The sequence below is a fragment of the Lycorma delicatula genome, chromosome 3 (assembly GCF_047948215.1).
Source record: "Lycorma delicatula isolate Av1 chromosome 3, ASM4794821v1, whole genome shotgun sequence".
Classification (NCBI taxonomy): Eukaryota; Metazoa; Arthropoda; class Insecta; order Hemiptera; family Fulgoridae; genus Lycorma; species Lycorma delicatula.
The window spans coordinates 15140034-15158788 of NC_134457.1; the positions used below are offsets into that span (position 1 = coordinate 15140034).

Consider the following 18755-nt stretch of genomic DNA (forward strand, 5'->3'; position numbering starts at 1 on the left):
AAAAACAAACACAATAAACTCATTAATTTATTTTGTTTACTTGAATACTTAAAATTGTAAGTAAAATGTTTATAATAAATGATTTCATTATTGTTTACGAGTAAAGTTGGCTAATTTTGCAACCCTCAGATTGAGAAACACTGATATAAAGAATAGGTTAAGTAATAAATAAATTATTTTTCATACATACAAAAAATTTGACTGTATCAAACAAGATAATCTAATAGAAATATTAAAAAAACTAAAATTAGGTTGGAAAGATAAAGAATTGTACCTGAAAAAAGAAAAATGGCTATGAAATTAAATGTTATTATACAAAATGAGTGGTTTGAATTTGGAAGAAAAGTAAAAACAGGTGCTGTTAATCCCAAACTTTATATACATGTCAAAAAAATGATAAAAAGTGTTTTAGAAGAAGATGAAGTCATCAGCATAGAAGGAAGAAAAATAAGTCAGCTTCACGGGTGATATATTGTTACAAATGATAATATCCATTACATGGTTTTGTACTTTAAAGACATTATAACAGAATATAATTTGAGAATTAATGTTAGGAAAACAAAAGTATTGAAGATACTGATAAATACATCAGTACAAAATATACAGAAGATATAAAATATTGTATTTAATAATTGCAAAGAACAATATTTACCTTTTTTTTTTTTTGTTTTAAAAAATTATATTGTCTACGTGCTTCTATTATTTATACAAGTTTGCAACTTCACTAAAGTTTGCATTACTACTGGTTATTTTCAGTAGTATCATAATAATTTCTTGTCTGATATCAATTGCTCAAGCTTATGTTTGAAGACTTCATACTTAAGATACCCACCAGAAAAAATCATGCACTTTTAGCTAGATGAACATGAAGACCATAGGATGTTACCTCATTAAATCTGATGCTGTGGAAACATCTCTTAGAATATTCGCAGATCATGCTGTGTGAGCCATGACACTATCTTGTTGAAACTACACAGCCTGATTTCAGAGTTCATTTAAGAGATCTTAGAAAATTGCATATCATATCAATATATAGATTGAAAGTTATGGCTTTTGTTCCCTAAGAAAAATATAAGCTTATCACTCCATTATCGTGATTGGCAAACCAAACAGTAACATGTTCGCAGTGGAGAGGATACTTGTGGAACTGCCAAGGATTATATTCTGTCCACTTCTGAAAATTCAATTTGTTCCATCACAACCCAAAAAAATAAATGAAAATGATCTAAGCACAATAGAGTTCAGTAGTATATTTTGTATAATAACCTGGCAAAATTCGATTTAGCTGCTGCACGGCCAACACTTATATAGATTAAACTTCATGTCTGTGTATAAAATTCTTTCATATTCCATTCTGACAGTCCCAAGCAGCAGCATGTTTAAGAGCTTAACCCTGTGGAGATTGTGTATATCTCATTTTGGGTATTCGACAGCATTGAGCCTACGAGGCAGTTTATTCTTCAGATTCAAAGCCGTAATTCTAAAATTTGATATCCATAACAATATGGTCTTTCTGTCAGAAATCATAGAATTTCAAACTAATCTTAAGTTACAATTAAAACCCAAACAGTATTATCTACAACATGATATAGGTCCATCACACCTCAAACTCCAATTGTTTTAATAGCATAAGTGGGAAATCCAGTAGTTATTTCTCCCAGAACCTGGTAATATTATGTAATTAATTATTAATTCAATGCATCATCACTTCTAAAAGTTTTGTAACATTCCCTTGCTTAAATTTTTCCGGTGATAATCACCTTGTTATTCGTCCACAAAAAAAGAAGATTTTGCCTGACTGCATTTCATTTTTTCAAAATTTACTTGATCTCTGCACCTACTTTCAGTTCATTTAAAATAGCCATCATTTGCTCCCTGAGCACCATGTTTTTGCTTAGTCATCATATATTGATCATTAAAGTAAAAATAAGGAATTAAACAGTTTTTCAGGATGTTTGTCACCTCTGTGACAAATAAATCTTTTAAAAGTAAAGATAAAAGTTCATTATTTTAAAGATAATATTAATTTAATGATCTTCTTAAACATCAGGAGAAGGAAAAGTTGAACAACAGTAGATCGTATGACTAACCCTCCAGGTTGTTCAAGTGCTGAACTCGTCATCGCAAATTATTTGATTTCGAAGTTTCAGTTACTTTTATACAGTGTGAATGCCAGTATTCTTTGGCGGTTGGGTTTCAACTAACCTCATATCTCCGAATGGTAAACCTGAGTCTGTACAGATTACACTTCATTTAGATTCATACATATCATCCTCTGTAGTAATGCCTTATGGTGGTTCCAAAGGCTAAACAGAAAAAGAAAGAAAGAAGGTCATATGACTTGGAGTCTACTGAACCTCATAAATCCTAAGCAATTGAATGATACATGTTGACAGTTACCTGCCCAACATTTATATACAGGAAACATCCAGTGTATAATACTGCAACCATTGTTTCAAATGTTAGATAGATTGATTTATTGACTCAAATGTCTATTTTTAAAGGTAATAACAAAAGTGCTTTTATAAAGTGTATATTTTGTCACAGTGTCAACGTAATGATTATTTATTACTTTCTGAGAGATTGAAATATTTTGTTCACATAAAATTTGTATTGACAGCTCTACAGTTACAAATAAATTAACATGATTTGTTGTTTAAAAAATAATTAAAAATAAAAGTATTCAAAACAAGATCGTTTTGAGTCAAGGTTATGTATGAAAAATTATTTATCTTATCCTATTCATGTTTGTAAATATTTCTTTTTTTTCAACTAAAAATAAAATAATAATGCTAATACAGTGTAATAATATGAATGAGTATTTTGCAATATATTACTATTATAGTTTAAATCCCAGTACATTATAAAAATATATATTCACATTTGTGAGTACATCTTGGATTGTCATTGTTCATCCCTTTCTGCTAGTTTAACAATTTTTGTTAACAAAAAAAGCATCCAGTAATGCTGTAAAAACCAGAATATTCAGATTTTTTATTATAATTTGTTGTATAATTATATTCAAAACACTTATTTTATTTTTATACAATAATTTTATTAGATTTATTTGTTCTTGAATTAATTTTCACAATATGGTGAGACTGGTATTCTTTCATTCCTATTGAAGTATGGTAAATTGTTGAATGCTTCTTGTATTTCATCTGCTACAACATCTTCAATATGACGTATTAAGGGGGTCTGAAATAGGTAATTTATAACTGCAACTATTTTGTTTATTATCCATCCTATCGCCCCTTCTCCTGATATATGAAATGTCATATCCCTGTAAACAGCAATAGGAGAATTGTTATTTATCATTTTTTATTCTTAATAAAAATAAGCATTAAAATTAAATTAGGTGTTACTAAATTACTAGATTTCAATTTAGTAAATACAATTAATTTGGATTTATCACACATTATGAACTTTGTCAACATTTTCTGTGTTCAGACATGGGTAGTTTGAAGACTAGTTCATGATAGATCTTGGATGTTGGTATTCCCATCTTTAAAATTATTATCTACTTTCCATCACAGTTAGCACCCTTACATGCATTTTCAAACAGTGCTGAACATTTTATGTCATCTGCTGACAACCTCATTTAACAAAAGTAACATCAGTTTTATGGAACAAAATCATTTTTAGTAGTGTTAATTTGCAGTGGTAGAAGTCCATAAGGGATTAGGTTAGACCTACCTGCTCTCAACAGATTCACCATTACCAAAACAAAAATATATTACATTGTATACATCTCATTTGTTATTCTTGGCTTCAATAAGATTCTTGAATATTCCAACACATCATCAATATTAACTACCAGCCAGTATTCTAACTGTTGGTGCCAATTTTCTTTTATCATAATAGGTTCTTAAAATGTTTTGAGAAAATTTCAGAGTGTACTCATCACTCTTGTAATAGAAAAGAAATATATTTTTTTTAATATTATTCATCAGAATTTATTAAAATATATAAAATTTTATTAAACAAGTTATCCAGTGCATTGTCCTCAACAACCACCAACAAAATCTACCTGCCCATGTTACACAAAAACAATATAAAAAAATATTCCTCATTAATTCCATTTGAAAAAAGACAAGAGACATAAAAATGAAACATGTTAATATCTATAATAACAAAAATTATAGTATATCTTTTAAACCAGTAAGGAATTTAACAAAATATTTAAATGTTACCAAAACTAGATAAATCTAACAAAAATAGCTTGTATAAAATTAATTGTAAAGAAAATATATATAGGTAAAATTAATAGGTTCTTTAGACACAGATCTTTATAACATTTGAGAGAGAATGCAAAAATAAAAATAAAGAAATATTCAGGTGTTGCTTGTTGCCATATATTCAATAGTGTGTAAATTAATCCAAACAGAGATGTTATTTAATAAAACGTAACTTTATTTAGAAAAAAATCATACCTGTACAATTTGTGAATATCTCATGTCCTCCTTTATTCTTAATCATTTCATGTACACTATTTGGCATCCATTCAACAAGTGTACTACACTTTTTTTTATTACTTCATCATGAAACCATATCAATATTATTGCTTTAATGAAGTCAATTTTGCTGATACAATTCATTTTTAAGGGTCTTTTTTTACTATTGCCCAATGATTTTCAATTGGGTTTAAGTCTGGGGAGTTGTCTGACCATGGGAGCTCTTTAATGTTTTTGTTCTTCAAAAAAGTTTTCCACTTTTTTGACACTATGGCATAGTGCCAAATCTTGTTCGAACACTCCATTGCCTTGTGGGAATTTGTTTTGAAGTTGTCACAAGCCTTTCTGAATTAATCTTAATATATCCATCACTTTTCAACATACCATCACTAGAATCAATGAAAGTGCCTTCCAATGTGAAACAACCCCAAAAATTTTTTTCTGAAGATGTTTAAACATGATTGTTGTACATGAGCTGGTGATGTATATTCATCTGTTGCTTTTCTAATATACAGAATCCTTTGCTCCTGAATATAAAAATGTACCATATTTCCAGTCTTCTTTGGCACAGTTAGCATGTGCTTTAGCCCACACGAGCCTTTTTTTTACACATTTCTGGTGTTAAAAAGTGCTTTTTAGCTGGACGACTAGCTTTCCATCCAGCTGCAAGAAGTCAGTGTCTAACAGCTGTCACGTGTAAATCTGTTCCAGTGGCTACTAATTTTTGATTTAAGTCCATAGCAGATAATTTTGGATTAAGTTTACTTTTTCACACTAATAACTGATCTTCTGTTGGAGTAATTTTTCTTTTACAGACACATTTGACTTTCTTTGAACTGAAAAGGAACCAGTTTCTTTAATTTTTTTTAAAGTAGTATTCACTGTCCCTAGTCCAACACCACGCTCAGAAGTTATTTGTTGTTGTGTCATACTGGTATGCTCATTAAGAGAAACAATTTTCTAACACTTTCTTGGAGTTATGACCATTATTACAGATTCAAGCACACACAACAAAAAATATGATTTTGTAATAAAAAATAAAATAAACTTTCACAAAACACTATCTATAACATGAAAATTTCTAAATAACCAAAGAACAATAATCTTGCATTACAGACAACTAAAAATGGGTGAGGTCAAGCACTGCAGCCACAACATAGAAATAAACAAAATACTCCCTGTGTTCAGATTAATTTTCTCATTACAGTAGATTTATAACTTAGCATAGAAATAATCTATAAATATTAAAAATAATAACAAAATAAAATTATTAGAAAAATATTATATTTACAAAATAATTTAAATGCAAGTAAATAGGCAAATTTAAAAGAAATAATAAATTGTTTAAATTGATACCCTTGTTTTGAAACCTGGCTTAATTAATTTAATTAGTTGTTCCTAACTATCACTTTTAACATAAGTGTGATAAAGACTGCCTGAGACAATATTTTAATAACTACTGATAATGCATGGATTCAAAAAGTGATTTTTATATAAACTGATTAGTTTACTAGCAGTTAAAAAAAAATATGTATTCTTTTAGATGGTTTTGTTTGGAAAATAATATTTTCCAGGCTTATCTTCTTGGCTGATCATTTTACTTTTTGAGTTTCCCTATATGTCATTCACACTGTACAAAGTTAAAGTTGATTTCAAAAGGTTTTTTAATGAATCATTATTTTTTTTGGCAAATAGACTTTTTTTAACATATTGGAGTTTGGGTAAGATCCTTCCAATTAGGCAAACAGGTTAAATATTAAAACTTATTCATTTCTAGTTGTTATATTTAACAAATTTAATTGTTTTTTTTTATAGCCAACTTATAAGAATTGGGACAATGAAAACTTATTAAAATAAAATTGTAGAAAATTTCCTTCAGTTTTTTTTAGTTCTATGTAAAAGTATGAAAAAAAATCACATTTTGGTTACATTCAGAAATGGACTACTGTTTTTTTTTAGAATTATTTAAGACTTTTAATACAAATCAAATATTTGTATTAAATATTATTGTTTGAGACTTTTAATACAAATCAAATATTTGTATTAAAAGTATGTATTATACTATAACAAAAAATGCGTGTCCATAAACACAAAAATAAGACATTATAACTCAGTTATCCAACCAGAAATACTTTACAGATGTGAAACCATATTTGGACCGTACCAGACAAGGTTTACCGACAAACTGGAAAAGATTGAAAGACAGATTCTACGACGATGCATCGGGAAAAAGGACGGAATTTGGAGAATTATTCCAAACGAAGAGATTTACAAAATGATCATCCCGATAACTAATAAATTTAGAAAGAAGAGAATTTCCTTTCTAGGACATATTTTCAGAATGGAAGAGGCCAGATTTATCAGACGGATGATCAAACTTTTCTGGAATAAGAAAAGCAGACCGAACTGGTTATACGAAGTACCGAAAGACATGAAGGAATTAGACATAACCCGTGAAAACCGGAAACTATGAGAAATTAAAAAATAAAGAAACAAGATTCCTATCAAAACCCAAGAAAACAATAAGCCAGGTGTACTCTGAACAAGAAAGGGCAAGAAGATCTGAAACCCTTAGAAATTACTGGCAAAAAAGAAAAGCTGAAAAACAACAAATCAGCAAGAAAAGAAAGAACTTGCCAAAAAAAAATGAACTAAAGTGATCCATTATGGTCTTAAAAGTGAAAAAAAAATCAAATATTTACAATGAATTCCAAATCCATTGAATAAGCTATTAGTTGCATTTTTATTATGACTTGCCTAAAGTGAATTTACACACCATCCATAAGAGTAAGGATAACCAGGTGGTAAATATGTTACCAATCTTGAATCCTGGATAAAATTTGTTTTACATTTGTGGTCTTTTAATTTCAGATTTATTGATCTGAATAAAAATGTAGTCCTACAATAAAAAATCATAAACTTTTTTGTTGAAATTTTTAAAATAATTATTATTGATCTATCAAAAGCATCACAACTGTTTAAAAATACTTAAGTTTATTGTGTTTGAATATTCTAATATTCAATATTCTCGTACAACTTCAGTTTTTAGCAGTTTTATAAGAAAAGGCAGCCATGAAATTAAAATGTCCTGTACTTTGTCAATCCCTAGTTGCTTTTGTTGCATTCTTTCCCTTGTCTATTTTTATTTGCACTGGCCAAGAGAAATATAATTAGAAGATTTCTCCCAGTACTGTGTATTTATGAGTTATAACTTAAAAAATAATAAGTTTGTAAATTTTATGAAACTTTAGGGAAAATATAGTTAATATAATTAACTTTTAGAAAATGTAGTTACTTACTGAACATTTGGAATTACTAATCTATCCATTGTTATGCTAGCATTAGTTGCATCAACAAGTATTGCTGTTTCTACATCAACATTATTCATTATCATATTGAACTTGAAGTGCTGTTTAAATAAAGAATAATGGAGTAGTAATTGATAAGATACCTGTAATAATAAAAAACATTCTTACTTTCCTTTAATAATAATTCCATCTTTTAATTGAAAATAAACTGGTCATCACATATTTTAATAAAAATAAACAGAAAAGACTTTGTTGATAGTTTCAATTTTGTTGTAAATAGTAACAAACCCAAAAATAGCTAATTGAGGAAGGATAAGTATTAAACTTGAGTTCTATTGACTTGGCTTCCTTAAGCATAAATTGTAATTAATAAAACTTACTACATCAGTTGACATAGATATAAAATATTACATGCAGTCAGTCACTTCATATACTGCCAGTTTATAACAGTTGCTATTTACTCAACATTACTCAGCACTTTATTCAAAGGCAGGTAAAAAACATTTCTTGCAGGAAAGAAAAAATAGTATTGATTTTTCATAGCTAACTCTGCCGTTGAAAATGATTATTATATTTCCATCAAAGTTATGGGTTGAAATTTTAATTTTCAAAAAAACCGAAATGCGGTATTATAAAAAGACACAAGAAACATAATATAACAAAAAGTCTGTAATTAGGTATTTGGTTTTTAACAATAGATGAATGAACAGATAAATCAATAAATATAAGTGAACTAGGAATAAAATAAATTAATTTTTCTGGTGTTTGAAATCTACATGTTACTATAATTATATTAGTTACATTTTCTGTTCTGAATATTTTAAACTGATATATTTCTCACACCAAAATACTTAACCCACAACTGAAAGCATAGAAAAATATTACCAAAGATGCTGTAATCTATACAGTAGAAAACTGGCATCAAAATTTTCCTACTGTGTATGTCATGGAAATAGTATATTTTCAAAACCACATTTGCCATTATTCATGGCATAGCGCCATATATATTATATCAAAGAATTGGCCATTCCAGGCACAACTAACAAGCCCATAAATAGCATTCTGATTCTCTATATATGCCTGTATTATATTATATCGCGTTTAGGGGCTCATAGAGGAGAATAAGCTTTTTGGTGTATCCAAGATCCACCTTTGTGGTCTGAACTGATTTTCTTCAAACTTGGAAGGCAGGTACTACCTATGAGGGGAAAGAATATATTACATTTTTGCAAAAATTGGAAAGAAGAGTGGGGGTGTTTTGGCTGAAATAGAATTTCAAATCATTACTGGGACACTATAGCAAAAAAAGTTTCTTACAGTAGTTGAAGTATTTTTTTATCAAAATCACAAATTACCAAAATTTTTTTATTTAATGTTCACTCCCCTCTCCAAAAAAAACCAGTATTTTTCTTTTTTTTAGCTTGCTTTTTCTTAAAAAAAAAAAAACATTATTGGGAGTTTATTGCATCTATATTTTCTACATTTTGCCCATCCCACTCCATTGGTCTGTAGAAATAAAAAAATATTTTTGTAATTTTTTAAACATTAAAAAAAAATTATTTTGAATTTAAATCCATCCATATCACAAGTTACCCATTGTATTTAAAATGTTAATTTCTTGACAGCCCATACTCTTTAGTATTTCTTGGAAAAAAATTAGCTAAAAGTTTTAATCCTCTTACAATTATAATTTTGTTTATTTAGAATTATGGCTATATCTTTGTATTCCATAAACAATTTTAAAAAATTTCTTTTTACTTACTTGTATGAAGTAAAGGAAGTATTGTGATTAAGAAAAATTTCAGATTTCAATGGAAATATACATTTTGACCATCCCTGATTCCATTTTGACTAGTTTCAGCGTGACATCTGGACGTACATATGTATTTCGCATAACCCAAAAACAATTAGCCGTAGGATGTTGGAATTTTGGATTTAAGACTGCTGAAACATCTAGTTGTGCACCTCCCCTTTTGATTGCAATCAACTGAACCAAAAGTGTCCAAACCCAAACCCAAAAATATTCTGATTTTAGAATTTTTCTTAACTGCAGAAAATAAACTCTGATTGAGAGCTTTTCAACGATGTATCATAGGCGGTACTTATTTTCATTGGTTCCAGAGTTATAGCCAAATAAAACTTAAATTAATGAAATATTTGGATCTTACAAGAGGAAGGCAAATTGGTTTGAATCAGACTTCATTTCCTTTTTTTAATTTAAATATATTGATTTATTAATAATTATTGCAAAAAAATTACAATAAATAATAATTCAATAATAATTTTAAAAAAACATATGAAAAAATATCAGAAGTTATTAATGAAATAAAATTCTATGTACTTTTCATTTTAAAAAAATGTGTGTATTTAATTTAATAGGCGTACAAGGAAGTGATGTGATGTCCACATCAGATTTTTGAAATTATTGTAAATTAATTTAAAGAGTTTTTTGAAATAGAAAAATGATTGAATTTGTGACAAAAAATTCACAAAAAAGTGATAAATGTGAACTTATTTTTTCAATGACCATACAGACAGACCAAACATGTTTTAAAAAATTATTAAAACAAATACTTATATAAGAAATAAATAATAACAAATGTCTTTTCTCAACAGCACCTCAAAAGTTTTAGAAATTAAATGCAGAATGCCAAGCTCAGTTCTTAGAAGCAAAACATTATCAAATGACGAAACTTTTACAGACTTAAAAAGTGGTATAGTATCTCTATAACGTGAAGTAAATAAAAATGTAACAGCTCAAACAATTGGATAGCTTGAATTTTACACGGACAAAAAGAAAAAAATAATTCTGAAGAAATGACAAATCTGGGAAAATCCTTAGACGAATTACAGCAAGAGTTAATAGAAGTAGTTGTGAAGCACAGGGCACAACCACCAATTGACATATCAATAAAACTCATTCTTGCTGTACTTTTAGTTATTATATTTTATATGTTTGAAAAAGTAAGAACACAAAACCATAGTCCCACTGTTCAACTTTCATAAGCCCTTCACAAGTTATAAATAAATATTTTTACATAAAAATGTGTAAAAAAGAATTCATAATTTTGGATGTTTTTTTTTTTTTAAAAAGGAATTACTTTATCATAAGATATAAATAGGGCTTAAAGTGATTGAATTAAAAATGAATTCCATAATTTTGACTGGTGCAGCCGGCAAAGTTATGTAACACATTGTTTATCAGCTTTTTTCCAACTTAGTCTACTCGTCCATCAATGCTTCTACAATACCAACACACCACTGCTAATATCATTCATCTGAATGATACCATATGAAATATTTACCATCAGTTGTCCATATAACAACAGATTTTTAAGAAGTATTTTTATAAGTATACAGTATATACATGGTGTATATTGCTATAGGTGAATTCAGGCACCCTTAAAAATCTTAAGATGGAGGATAATATTCTATATTTACAAAATAGAAAGGGTTTTAACTTCAAATTACTAAGAATGTATTTTTTTTATCAGTTTGGTATATAAGTGAAGTAAATTTCCCTTTCTGTAATGTTAATCATCCCAGGAATTAAAGATGTGAAGAATAAATATGTTGTAATAATTATTTTTCTGTTGATTTATAGGCAGTGACTGACTGAATGGTAAATATTTATGAACAGCCCCATTTCTATTAATGCAAGTTTATTCCATCTTACGTCTCAGAACATTAAACAAAATTTTAGGTAGCAATTATTGAACTGCATGAAATTTGTGGAAAAAAAATCTATTGGGAAAATTTTTTAAGGTTATGAACAAAGTTATTTGGCATACAGTTTATTTTTGTTATTTGATTATGCAGGTTGAATGTAGTGTAAGATTATTATTATTAACCTTATTCTTGAGGGAAAATTTTTTTCTGCTTATTCTTACAAATAATTTCAAGAAATAAAATTTAAAACCCCTAAAACTGAAAAAAAAAATGTTTAGGAATTATTGTTTATGTTTTGACAATGGTTTTTCAATCTCCATCCTGTACATATAGTAATTCTGTACAACTTTACTGCAGGAACAGAATTTATATAGCCTATAAAAAAGTCCTGATGGTTTAACAAACATGAATGATTCCAGTTCGAAGTTCTAGTGAAAATATTAATATGTTGTTAAAATAAAACACATTATTTTGGCAATTTAATATTTTGAAATCACTGAAAACAATGAGCCAAAATATAAAAGTTATTTACTACTAAATATCAGCTAGTGATTTCATCTATTATAGTGGAAAATAGTGTACCCAGTAATATCAATTATATTAGGAATCTAATTTATTAAATGTGGCTTTGGCTTTTCATTGTTTCTCCTTTTAGATTTTGTTATTTATCATACTATTTACAGATTTTTTTAGAATAGGTGTAGAGAAATCATCTAATTGCAGTTGGATGTAACTTATAAGCCAGCCCATAGTTATAGTTATACTTTTATAAGATTTTCTTACCTGTAGTTGCTTAAAATTAAACTTTGTAATTAATAGCAGTAGCTTTACTTCATAGTTTACATAGCATATTCCTTTTCTTGATATTGTTGATAGACCTCTTAATTGTCTGTCATAAGTGTTGATCTTAAACTGTCAATGAAAAATTATTCAATATTAATTCATAATTTTTTTTTAATATTTTAAATTTAAAATTACAAATGATACTTACTGATACTATCTGAGAATACAGAATTGTTTAATTACTCTAAGGACCACAAAATTTATAAAATTACAATAATAATTTTTGTGCGGTTCTTGTCTCGCACGGACATTCACACAATTAGTTCACATCAGTTTCTACATAATCTCCTTCAGAATGTTTTTTGGTAGGTAGGAATAAAACCTAAGTACAAAAAAAAGCAAACAAGTTTTTAATGGCCAAATCCAGATATAGTGAATAGGAATTCCCACTATCTGGCTAGGTAAATGTTATATCATTTACATTTCCTTGGGTTATGTAAATGATAAAACCTTATATTTATTATTATAATTTTAAGTTCTTAGTTATTTTTGTTTTGTAAACTGTAATTATTAATCATGACTACTTTATAAAATAAATTAAAATTCCATAAAAAGATTTTGTGGTTTAATTTTTGTCAGTGTTTACTCATTTGAAGCAGCAAATTTTCTAATAAAAATTTACTATTTTTATTAAAAAAAAAATAATAATAATAAAATATAGTTTCAAAATGTCATTTTGATACTGCAAAAACTGATAATTTTTTTAATTGCATCAATAATTTTTTCATAAAATTAATTGAATAGTTTTTAAGAAACAGCTGCTAACAGTATAAACAAACAAGTGAGGTTTATTTTTCTAATTTTATATCCTTGAACTAACAAAAATTTATAAACAAAATATTTTTTGAAAGTTCTTAATGTAAATGACAATTATTGAAAATTCCCTGTGAATTAAGTTGCCATTTAGAAACAAAGCCTCTCTACTGATGATACTATATTCTATTAAGCAGCTAATTCATAACTGTTCCTGTATTTCACTGGATTTTGTATACTACTTATATAAACTCAGTATCAAATAAACTTAATTAGCTGATCAGTGTGAATCTACACCATCAATGGAAATGCATTTTAGGTAGGTTATCAAAAATCATTTAACTAAGTGACTTTTGATAAGCTGCTCCTGGCATACATTTTTAATCACTCCAAAAACAGAGCAATTCTTGAAAAAAGATTTCTTAAAATAAATGACATTCTCAAATTCAATGTTCTTAATAATGATTATATGGTGTGATAACGAGGCCAATTATACTGATAAGAGAAGTGTAGATGAAGATTTTTCATTATTTTGTACATTTTACAACATTTAGTTCTGCAATTAAAGTTTTCATTAGTTTTCAATTTAATAATCTAATTCTCTTTTTTCACATTGTATTATTTTAATTAATACTGTACATTACTATCAAAAATAATTTAACTGAAAACATTCAAGTAAAGTTTAGCTAAACCTTTTGGCCCCCTCCATTAAGGAATAGTGGTGATGGCAGTAATGAACAGATAAAGCAAAAATGGTAAATGGAAGTTCGTACATTGATGGGTGATGACAACCATTCTTATGTCACATCATCACAGTATCGGGCTGTGTTTAATCAAGAAATCCAGGTAACTGATCAGATATTCAATATCATTACAAAAAATTATCTCAGACTATTCTTGAATTTATAGATTCCATTATTCTTTGCTTGATATAATTTTTGTTCAGTTTTCGAGTGTGGTAACAAGTTTAACCTGTAATGGTGTAATTTAAATCAACTCCAAATCGGACATGATAGACACAAAATATAATGTTTATTTTTGTATGTACGAATGCCTTAATTGGGGTACATGTTTCAATGATCAAGTACCCTGATTAAATTACGGTGTATCAGGTTTTAATTTTTTTAATTACAATTAAAATAATGCAAAGTGGAAAAAAGAGAATTAAATATATACTAATAAATGTGTCTTACCATTAAAAAATGTCTTAATTTGTTTGGTAAATTGATTAATTCTACATCCGTATTATTATTCATTAGGCGGCATGTCCTATCTACATATTCATTTAAACTTGCATTTAAATTATGGTAAGTGGATCTGAAAATGAAAAATAATATTACTGAACAGGTTTTTCAGTAACAATCTTACCACTGAAAAATAACTCATTTGAATGCACCTATATTATATTAACATTTCATGTAGTGCATTGTAGAATAAATGTATACTCTGTAATTTGATAAACTGCCATCATTATCAATACAATAACAAATGCTTTTAAATACATGTAATTGTAGTTAATGTTCAAATAATAGCTCTTTTATATGGGAGCATAACCAAAATCATGTTTTTTGAGTTGAAAACAAGAAATGATTGAATAAAAAATTACTGCATAATTCAGTTACTGCAGATCTTCGGGCAGTTATAACCTTCTTTCTTTTTTTCCCCCTCTTTAGCCTCCGGTAACTACCATTCAGGTAATACTTCAGAGGATGAATGAGGATGATATGTATGAGTGTAAATGAAGTGTAGTCTTGTACATTCTCAGTTTGACCATTCCTGAGATGTGCGGTTAATTGAAACCCAACCACCAAAGAACACCGGTATCCATGATCTAGTATTCAGATCCGTGTAAAAATAACTGGCTTTACTAGGACTTGAACGCTGGAACTCTCGACTTCCAAATCGGCTGATTTGGGAAGATGTGTTCACCACTAGACCAACCCGGTGGGTGGGCAGTTACGACCTAAAAATGTCATTATTTACTTTTCAATAGTCATTTGTAAAAGTATGTGTTACAAATATGACATGTGTTCTAGGCCATGCAGACCGTTTGGTTTTATCCCAAAAAAGCTTAGATTTTCAACAAGTGACTGATGTTTTAACAGATAAAAATGGGTACAGATGGATTGATATTAAAAAAATCCACATGAACTAAAAAGAGAGTGTTATGTAGGGTAGGCAGTGAAAAGTATAAGTTAGAATAGGTTAGTCCTATTGAAACCATATGAGTTGTTAATTTTAATTGCCGGTAACAGTTGTAAAGAACTTGATGTTTATTTTTTTACATATAAAGGTATATGAATCACCAAAAATAATTTAGTGGTGATTTGTGCATTCTTAAAGCAATCTGAATAAATCACTTAATATTCTCATGTTTTTATAGCTTGAAAAAACATGTACCCAGTAAGGTTTGTGCCAAGGAATGAAGTTACTTATTTAAAAATATAAGCTTTTGGGGTGATAAATTGAGGTAAACTTTACAACAAAAATGTTTAATGACTACTTTAAAATATTCTCAAACATATTTGCCAACCATTTTCAGTGACTGGTACTTCTCTTCTTATACTGTTGTTAGTTGTTATTGTTGGCAGATATTTTTTTAGGCAGACATGTATGTAGAATGTGATGGAAAATTTAAAAAAAAAAAGTTGACAACACTGTTGTAGGACTTTCCCATCAATCTTGTGATGGGAATGAATATTATGCATATGCACTTAGAAGACAAAATTAAACATGATTTGTTATTTGAGGAACTTATAACTGAGATAGATCACTTCAGTGGTGGCTTGTAACTAAAATTAGTGATGATGCTGCTCCAGAAAAATACTTTTTCTGGGCTTTTTCAAGGCCATGGTTTTCTGTAAAATAAAAGAAACAAAGAAAAAATGAATCATGTAAAATAGTTGGAATCAGGATAGTAATCTAATTCCACACTTTATCACATTAAAGAATATGGTACACGATTTTTAAGCACATTGTGCTTAAAAACCGTATTTGGTTTAACCAAATAAATGATAAAATGAAAATACAGATAGTATTTTTTTATTATTATTACATAATAACTTAAAATGTATGCATAAAAATACTATAGTCCCATGGTGCTTAATTTAAATTTCTATGTGCACAGAAACAAATACATAATTAGTTTTTACTAATTACCTTCTCTTTCGCCCTTCCAGCGTGTTTTTGAACAGATTTAGCAGTCAAAGAGCCCTTGCTTTCTGCAATCTTCTGACCACTACTGAAAAACAACTAAACTGCTGTCACATTCCTTCCACCAACTAGACTAGAAAAGGGACGAACAAGGAACACTCCATACACATGCGGAGTAAAAAAAAAACTACCTTCCACCAGCATGCCAGGATTGGCACTGTCGGAATGATAGTACTCTCTCTCCCTTGCAGCCTCACGTACAGTTTCCTATGTGCACAACAGTCAAACACCATACTGCTGGAACTGTGAAGTGCATAGTTCCATACAAAGATGTTTGTATCTTTTTCATGAATTAGTTAATGGCTACTGCTATTTAGCTTAAGGATTATATATTGTACAAGTATAAAGAAAGAATTAAAGAAAAAAGAACTCATTATATTAAATGTTATTGATAATATCGAGTGGAAATAGGGAGTGCTGCAGTTCCACAGTATGTATACGCAAGCCGCCACTGGAACACTTTATCAAACACTTTATGTTCATGTACTTGTTTCTGATGCAATTACTTTTTTACACTTTTAATATTATTCATTTACTTAATTCTCCCGTCCCCCTTGACATCACAACATAGCAGAAGACTACCCACCATTTTTTTGGGCGGGGGTGCGATTTTGCAGACTTTTTTTTGCAACTATTGTTATTTTTAATTGTTAACAAATGCACCTAACAAAAAATTAAGCAAAATCTCAAGATATTGAGAGTGACCTTGCTCTACAGCCTCACCCCTTTGATCTTTTAATTAAAAAATTTAATGACACCAATTTCCCATATAAAGAAGTAATCTGACCAAGTTCTGTTAAATTCAGTCCAGTAGTTCTGGAGACATAAGATGATTTATAGGCCAACACCGAACATTAACATCTGGAAAATTTCCATCCGGTTTTTTGGGTTCCTTAGGTGACAAAACGTCAAGATTTGGTAAAAACCTCATATGCCCAAATTGGACCATTACTTTCTAGAGCTATGGCTCTACTACAGCTCTATCTAGACGGGAAAGTAAAACTCGCCAGCAGTAACATAAGTAAACAATATTTTGATAACGTTTTCACGTGTGTTACTGAGGGTAGTCGCAAAGTAACGGACTCAGACTACCCTTTAAACCTATAAAGACGTTTTATTGTATAATTTGATTTGGTGTGACGTAGCAAAAGTGTAAATTAATATTAACCGCGGACATAGAACATAGAAAGAATGTGAATACTTATTTATATACTCGTATATTAGAATGTGAAGTTATCACCATAAATTTCGAGTAGTTATCAAATAATACGTAACGTCTAAATTTATAAAATAACTAATACGTAAGTTATGTTTAGCTAGCACAGAACCGTAAAGTAATACATTCTAAATCTGACGAGGAGATTTTTGGGATCAACTGTATGCGTTTTACAGAGGACATTTCTGCTATGAAAGTAAACAGTTTTTGCAATATTCAAAACTTAAATAGCATTTGTTACAGAAACATAGATCCGAGAAGCATTATCTTACTACTTTAGAATAAAATATGTATTGTGATTAAAGGGGGAGAAAAAGTTTCATATAGTTATAAAAAGTGTATAAATTTTAATAAGAAGCTAAGATCTCTGCGTCTTTTCAGATATAAATTTCTTAGTAAAAAGTTTGGGGCAATTAAATAGCCTAACTGCCAATTATAACTTTAAAATAAATCTCAACAAAGAAAAAAATTAAAGTTTTTGTACATTGACATATAAATAATTGAAATTCTATGAAATTACTTACAGTTTGTTTAAACCAGCAATTAACGAGTTTTCGCTTCTGATTTTTCCAGCTCCTGTGATTACATACGTGGGATCGTCATTGGAATCTTTTAAAAGTACCTTCGACTGTCCGTATGAAAACGAAGTACTAAAAATAAATGCAATTATTATTAAAAAACAATACATTATTATTAAAATTGGCGCTATAATTAAAAATTAACTTTTATTAACAGTACAGTTGTAACGGATCAATAATGTTATTCAGAATTGTAGCACTATTATTTTAACTAATGAACGTATTACACACCCGATAAATTTTTTTTTTTCAAGTACCTATCACATAATAGACATTCAACGTTATCTTTAATCGAAAGATATGAAAAATAAAAAAGTCTACGTCAATAATTTCCTTTTCATTGTCATTGCTGATATTGTTTATTTGTAAATTTAAATATGAAGATAGACTATTAGTCAGTTAATAAAAATAAATAAGTGAACAATTATAACTTTATAAAAACATATTACTTTTTATCAATAAAAAGTAAAACAAAAAAAAGCTTCATGACTTGTGTTAAAAATTTACTTTTTTTCATACGGCTTTGTAGTAAAAATATTTAATTAGTGACGTTATTTTAGTAAATTGTTGTCGGTAATATTTTAATTTAACTTCAAATAAAGGTGGAGGTTATAAATTTAACATTTTTTTATTGCATTCAAGCCTTACAACCAGATGCACCGATTTCAGTGAATCTTTATCAAAGTATTTTCAAGCCAAACCGAAAAAAAAATTAGTCGGA

The 18755-nt window shown here is 28.5% G+C and overlaps 1 protein-coding gene across 1 annotated transcript; it reads right to left on the reverse strand.

The window, feature by feature from the left end:
- Window positions 1-2962: 2962 nt before the first annotated feature.
- LOC142321398 (uncharacterized) lies at window positions 2963-18278 on the reverse strand. The gene is made up of 5 exons (XM_075359440.1): window positions 17981-18278; window positions 14221-14344; window positions 12215-12343; window positions 7754-7905; window positions 2963-3283 (listed from the first exon to the last, which is right to left on the reverse strand). The coding sequence occupies exons 1-5, from the start codon at window positions 18142-18144 to the stop codon at window positions 3079-3081; spliced, it is 774 nt and encodes a 257-aa protein (XP_075215555.1). The 5' UTR covers window positions 18145-18278; the 3' UTR covers window positions 2963-3078.
- Window positions 18279-18755: the final 477 nt, after the last annotated feature.

Coding starts and splice junctions, on each gene's coding strand:
- LOC142321398 (XM_075359440.1), bottom strand. CDS start 18,144: ATGTATTGTTTTTTAATAATAATTGCATTTATTTTTAGTACTTCGTTT. Junction 14,345..17,980: donor ATTGCTGGTTTAAACAAACT/GTAAGTAATTTC, acceptor TTTCATTTTCAG/ATCCACTTACCATAATTTAA. Junction 12,344..14,220: donor AATTAAGACATTTTTTAATG/GTAAGACACATT, acceptor TTTCATTGACAG/TTTAAGATCAACACTTATGA.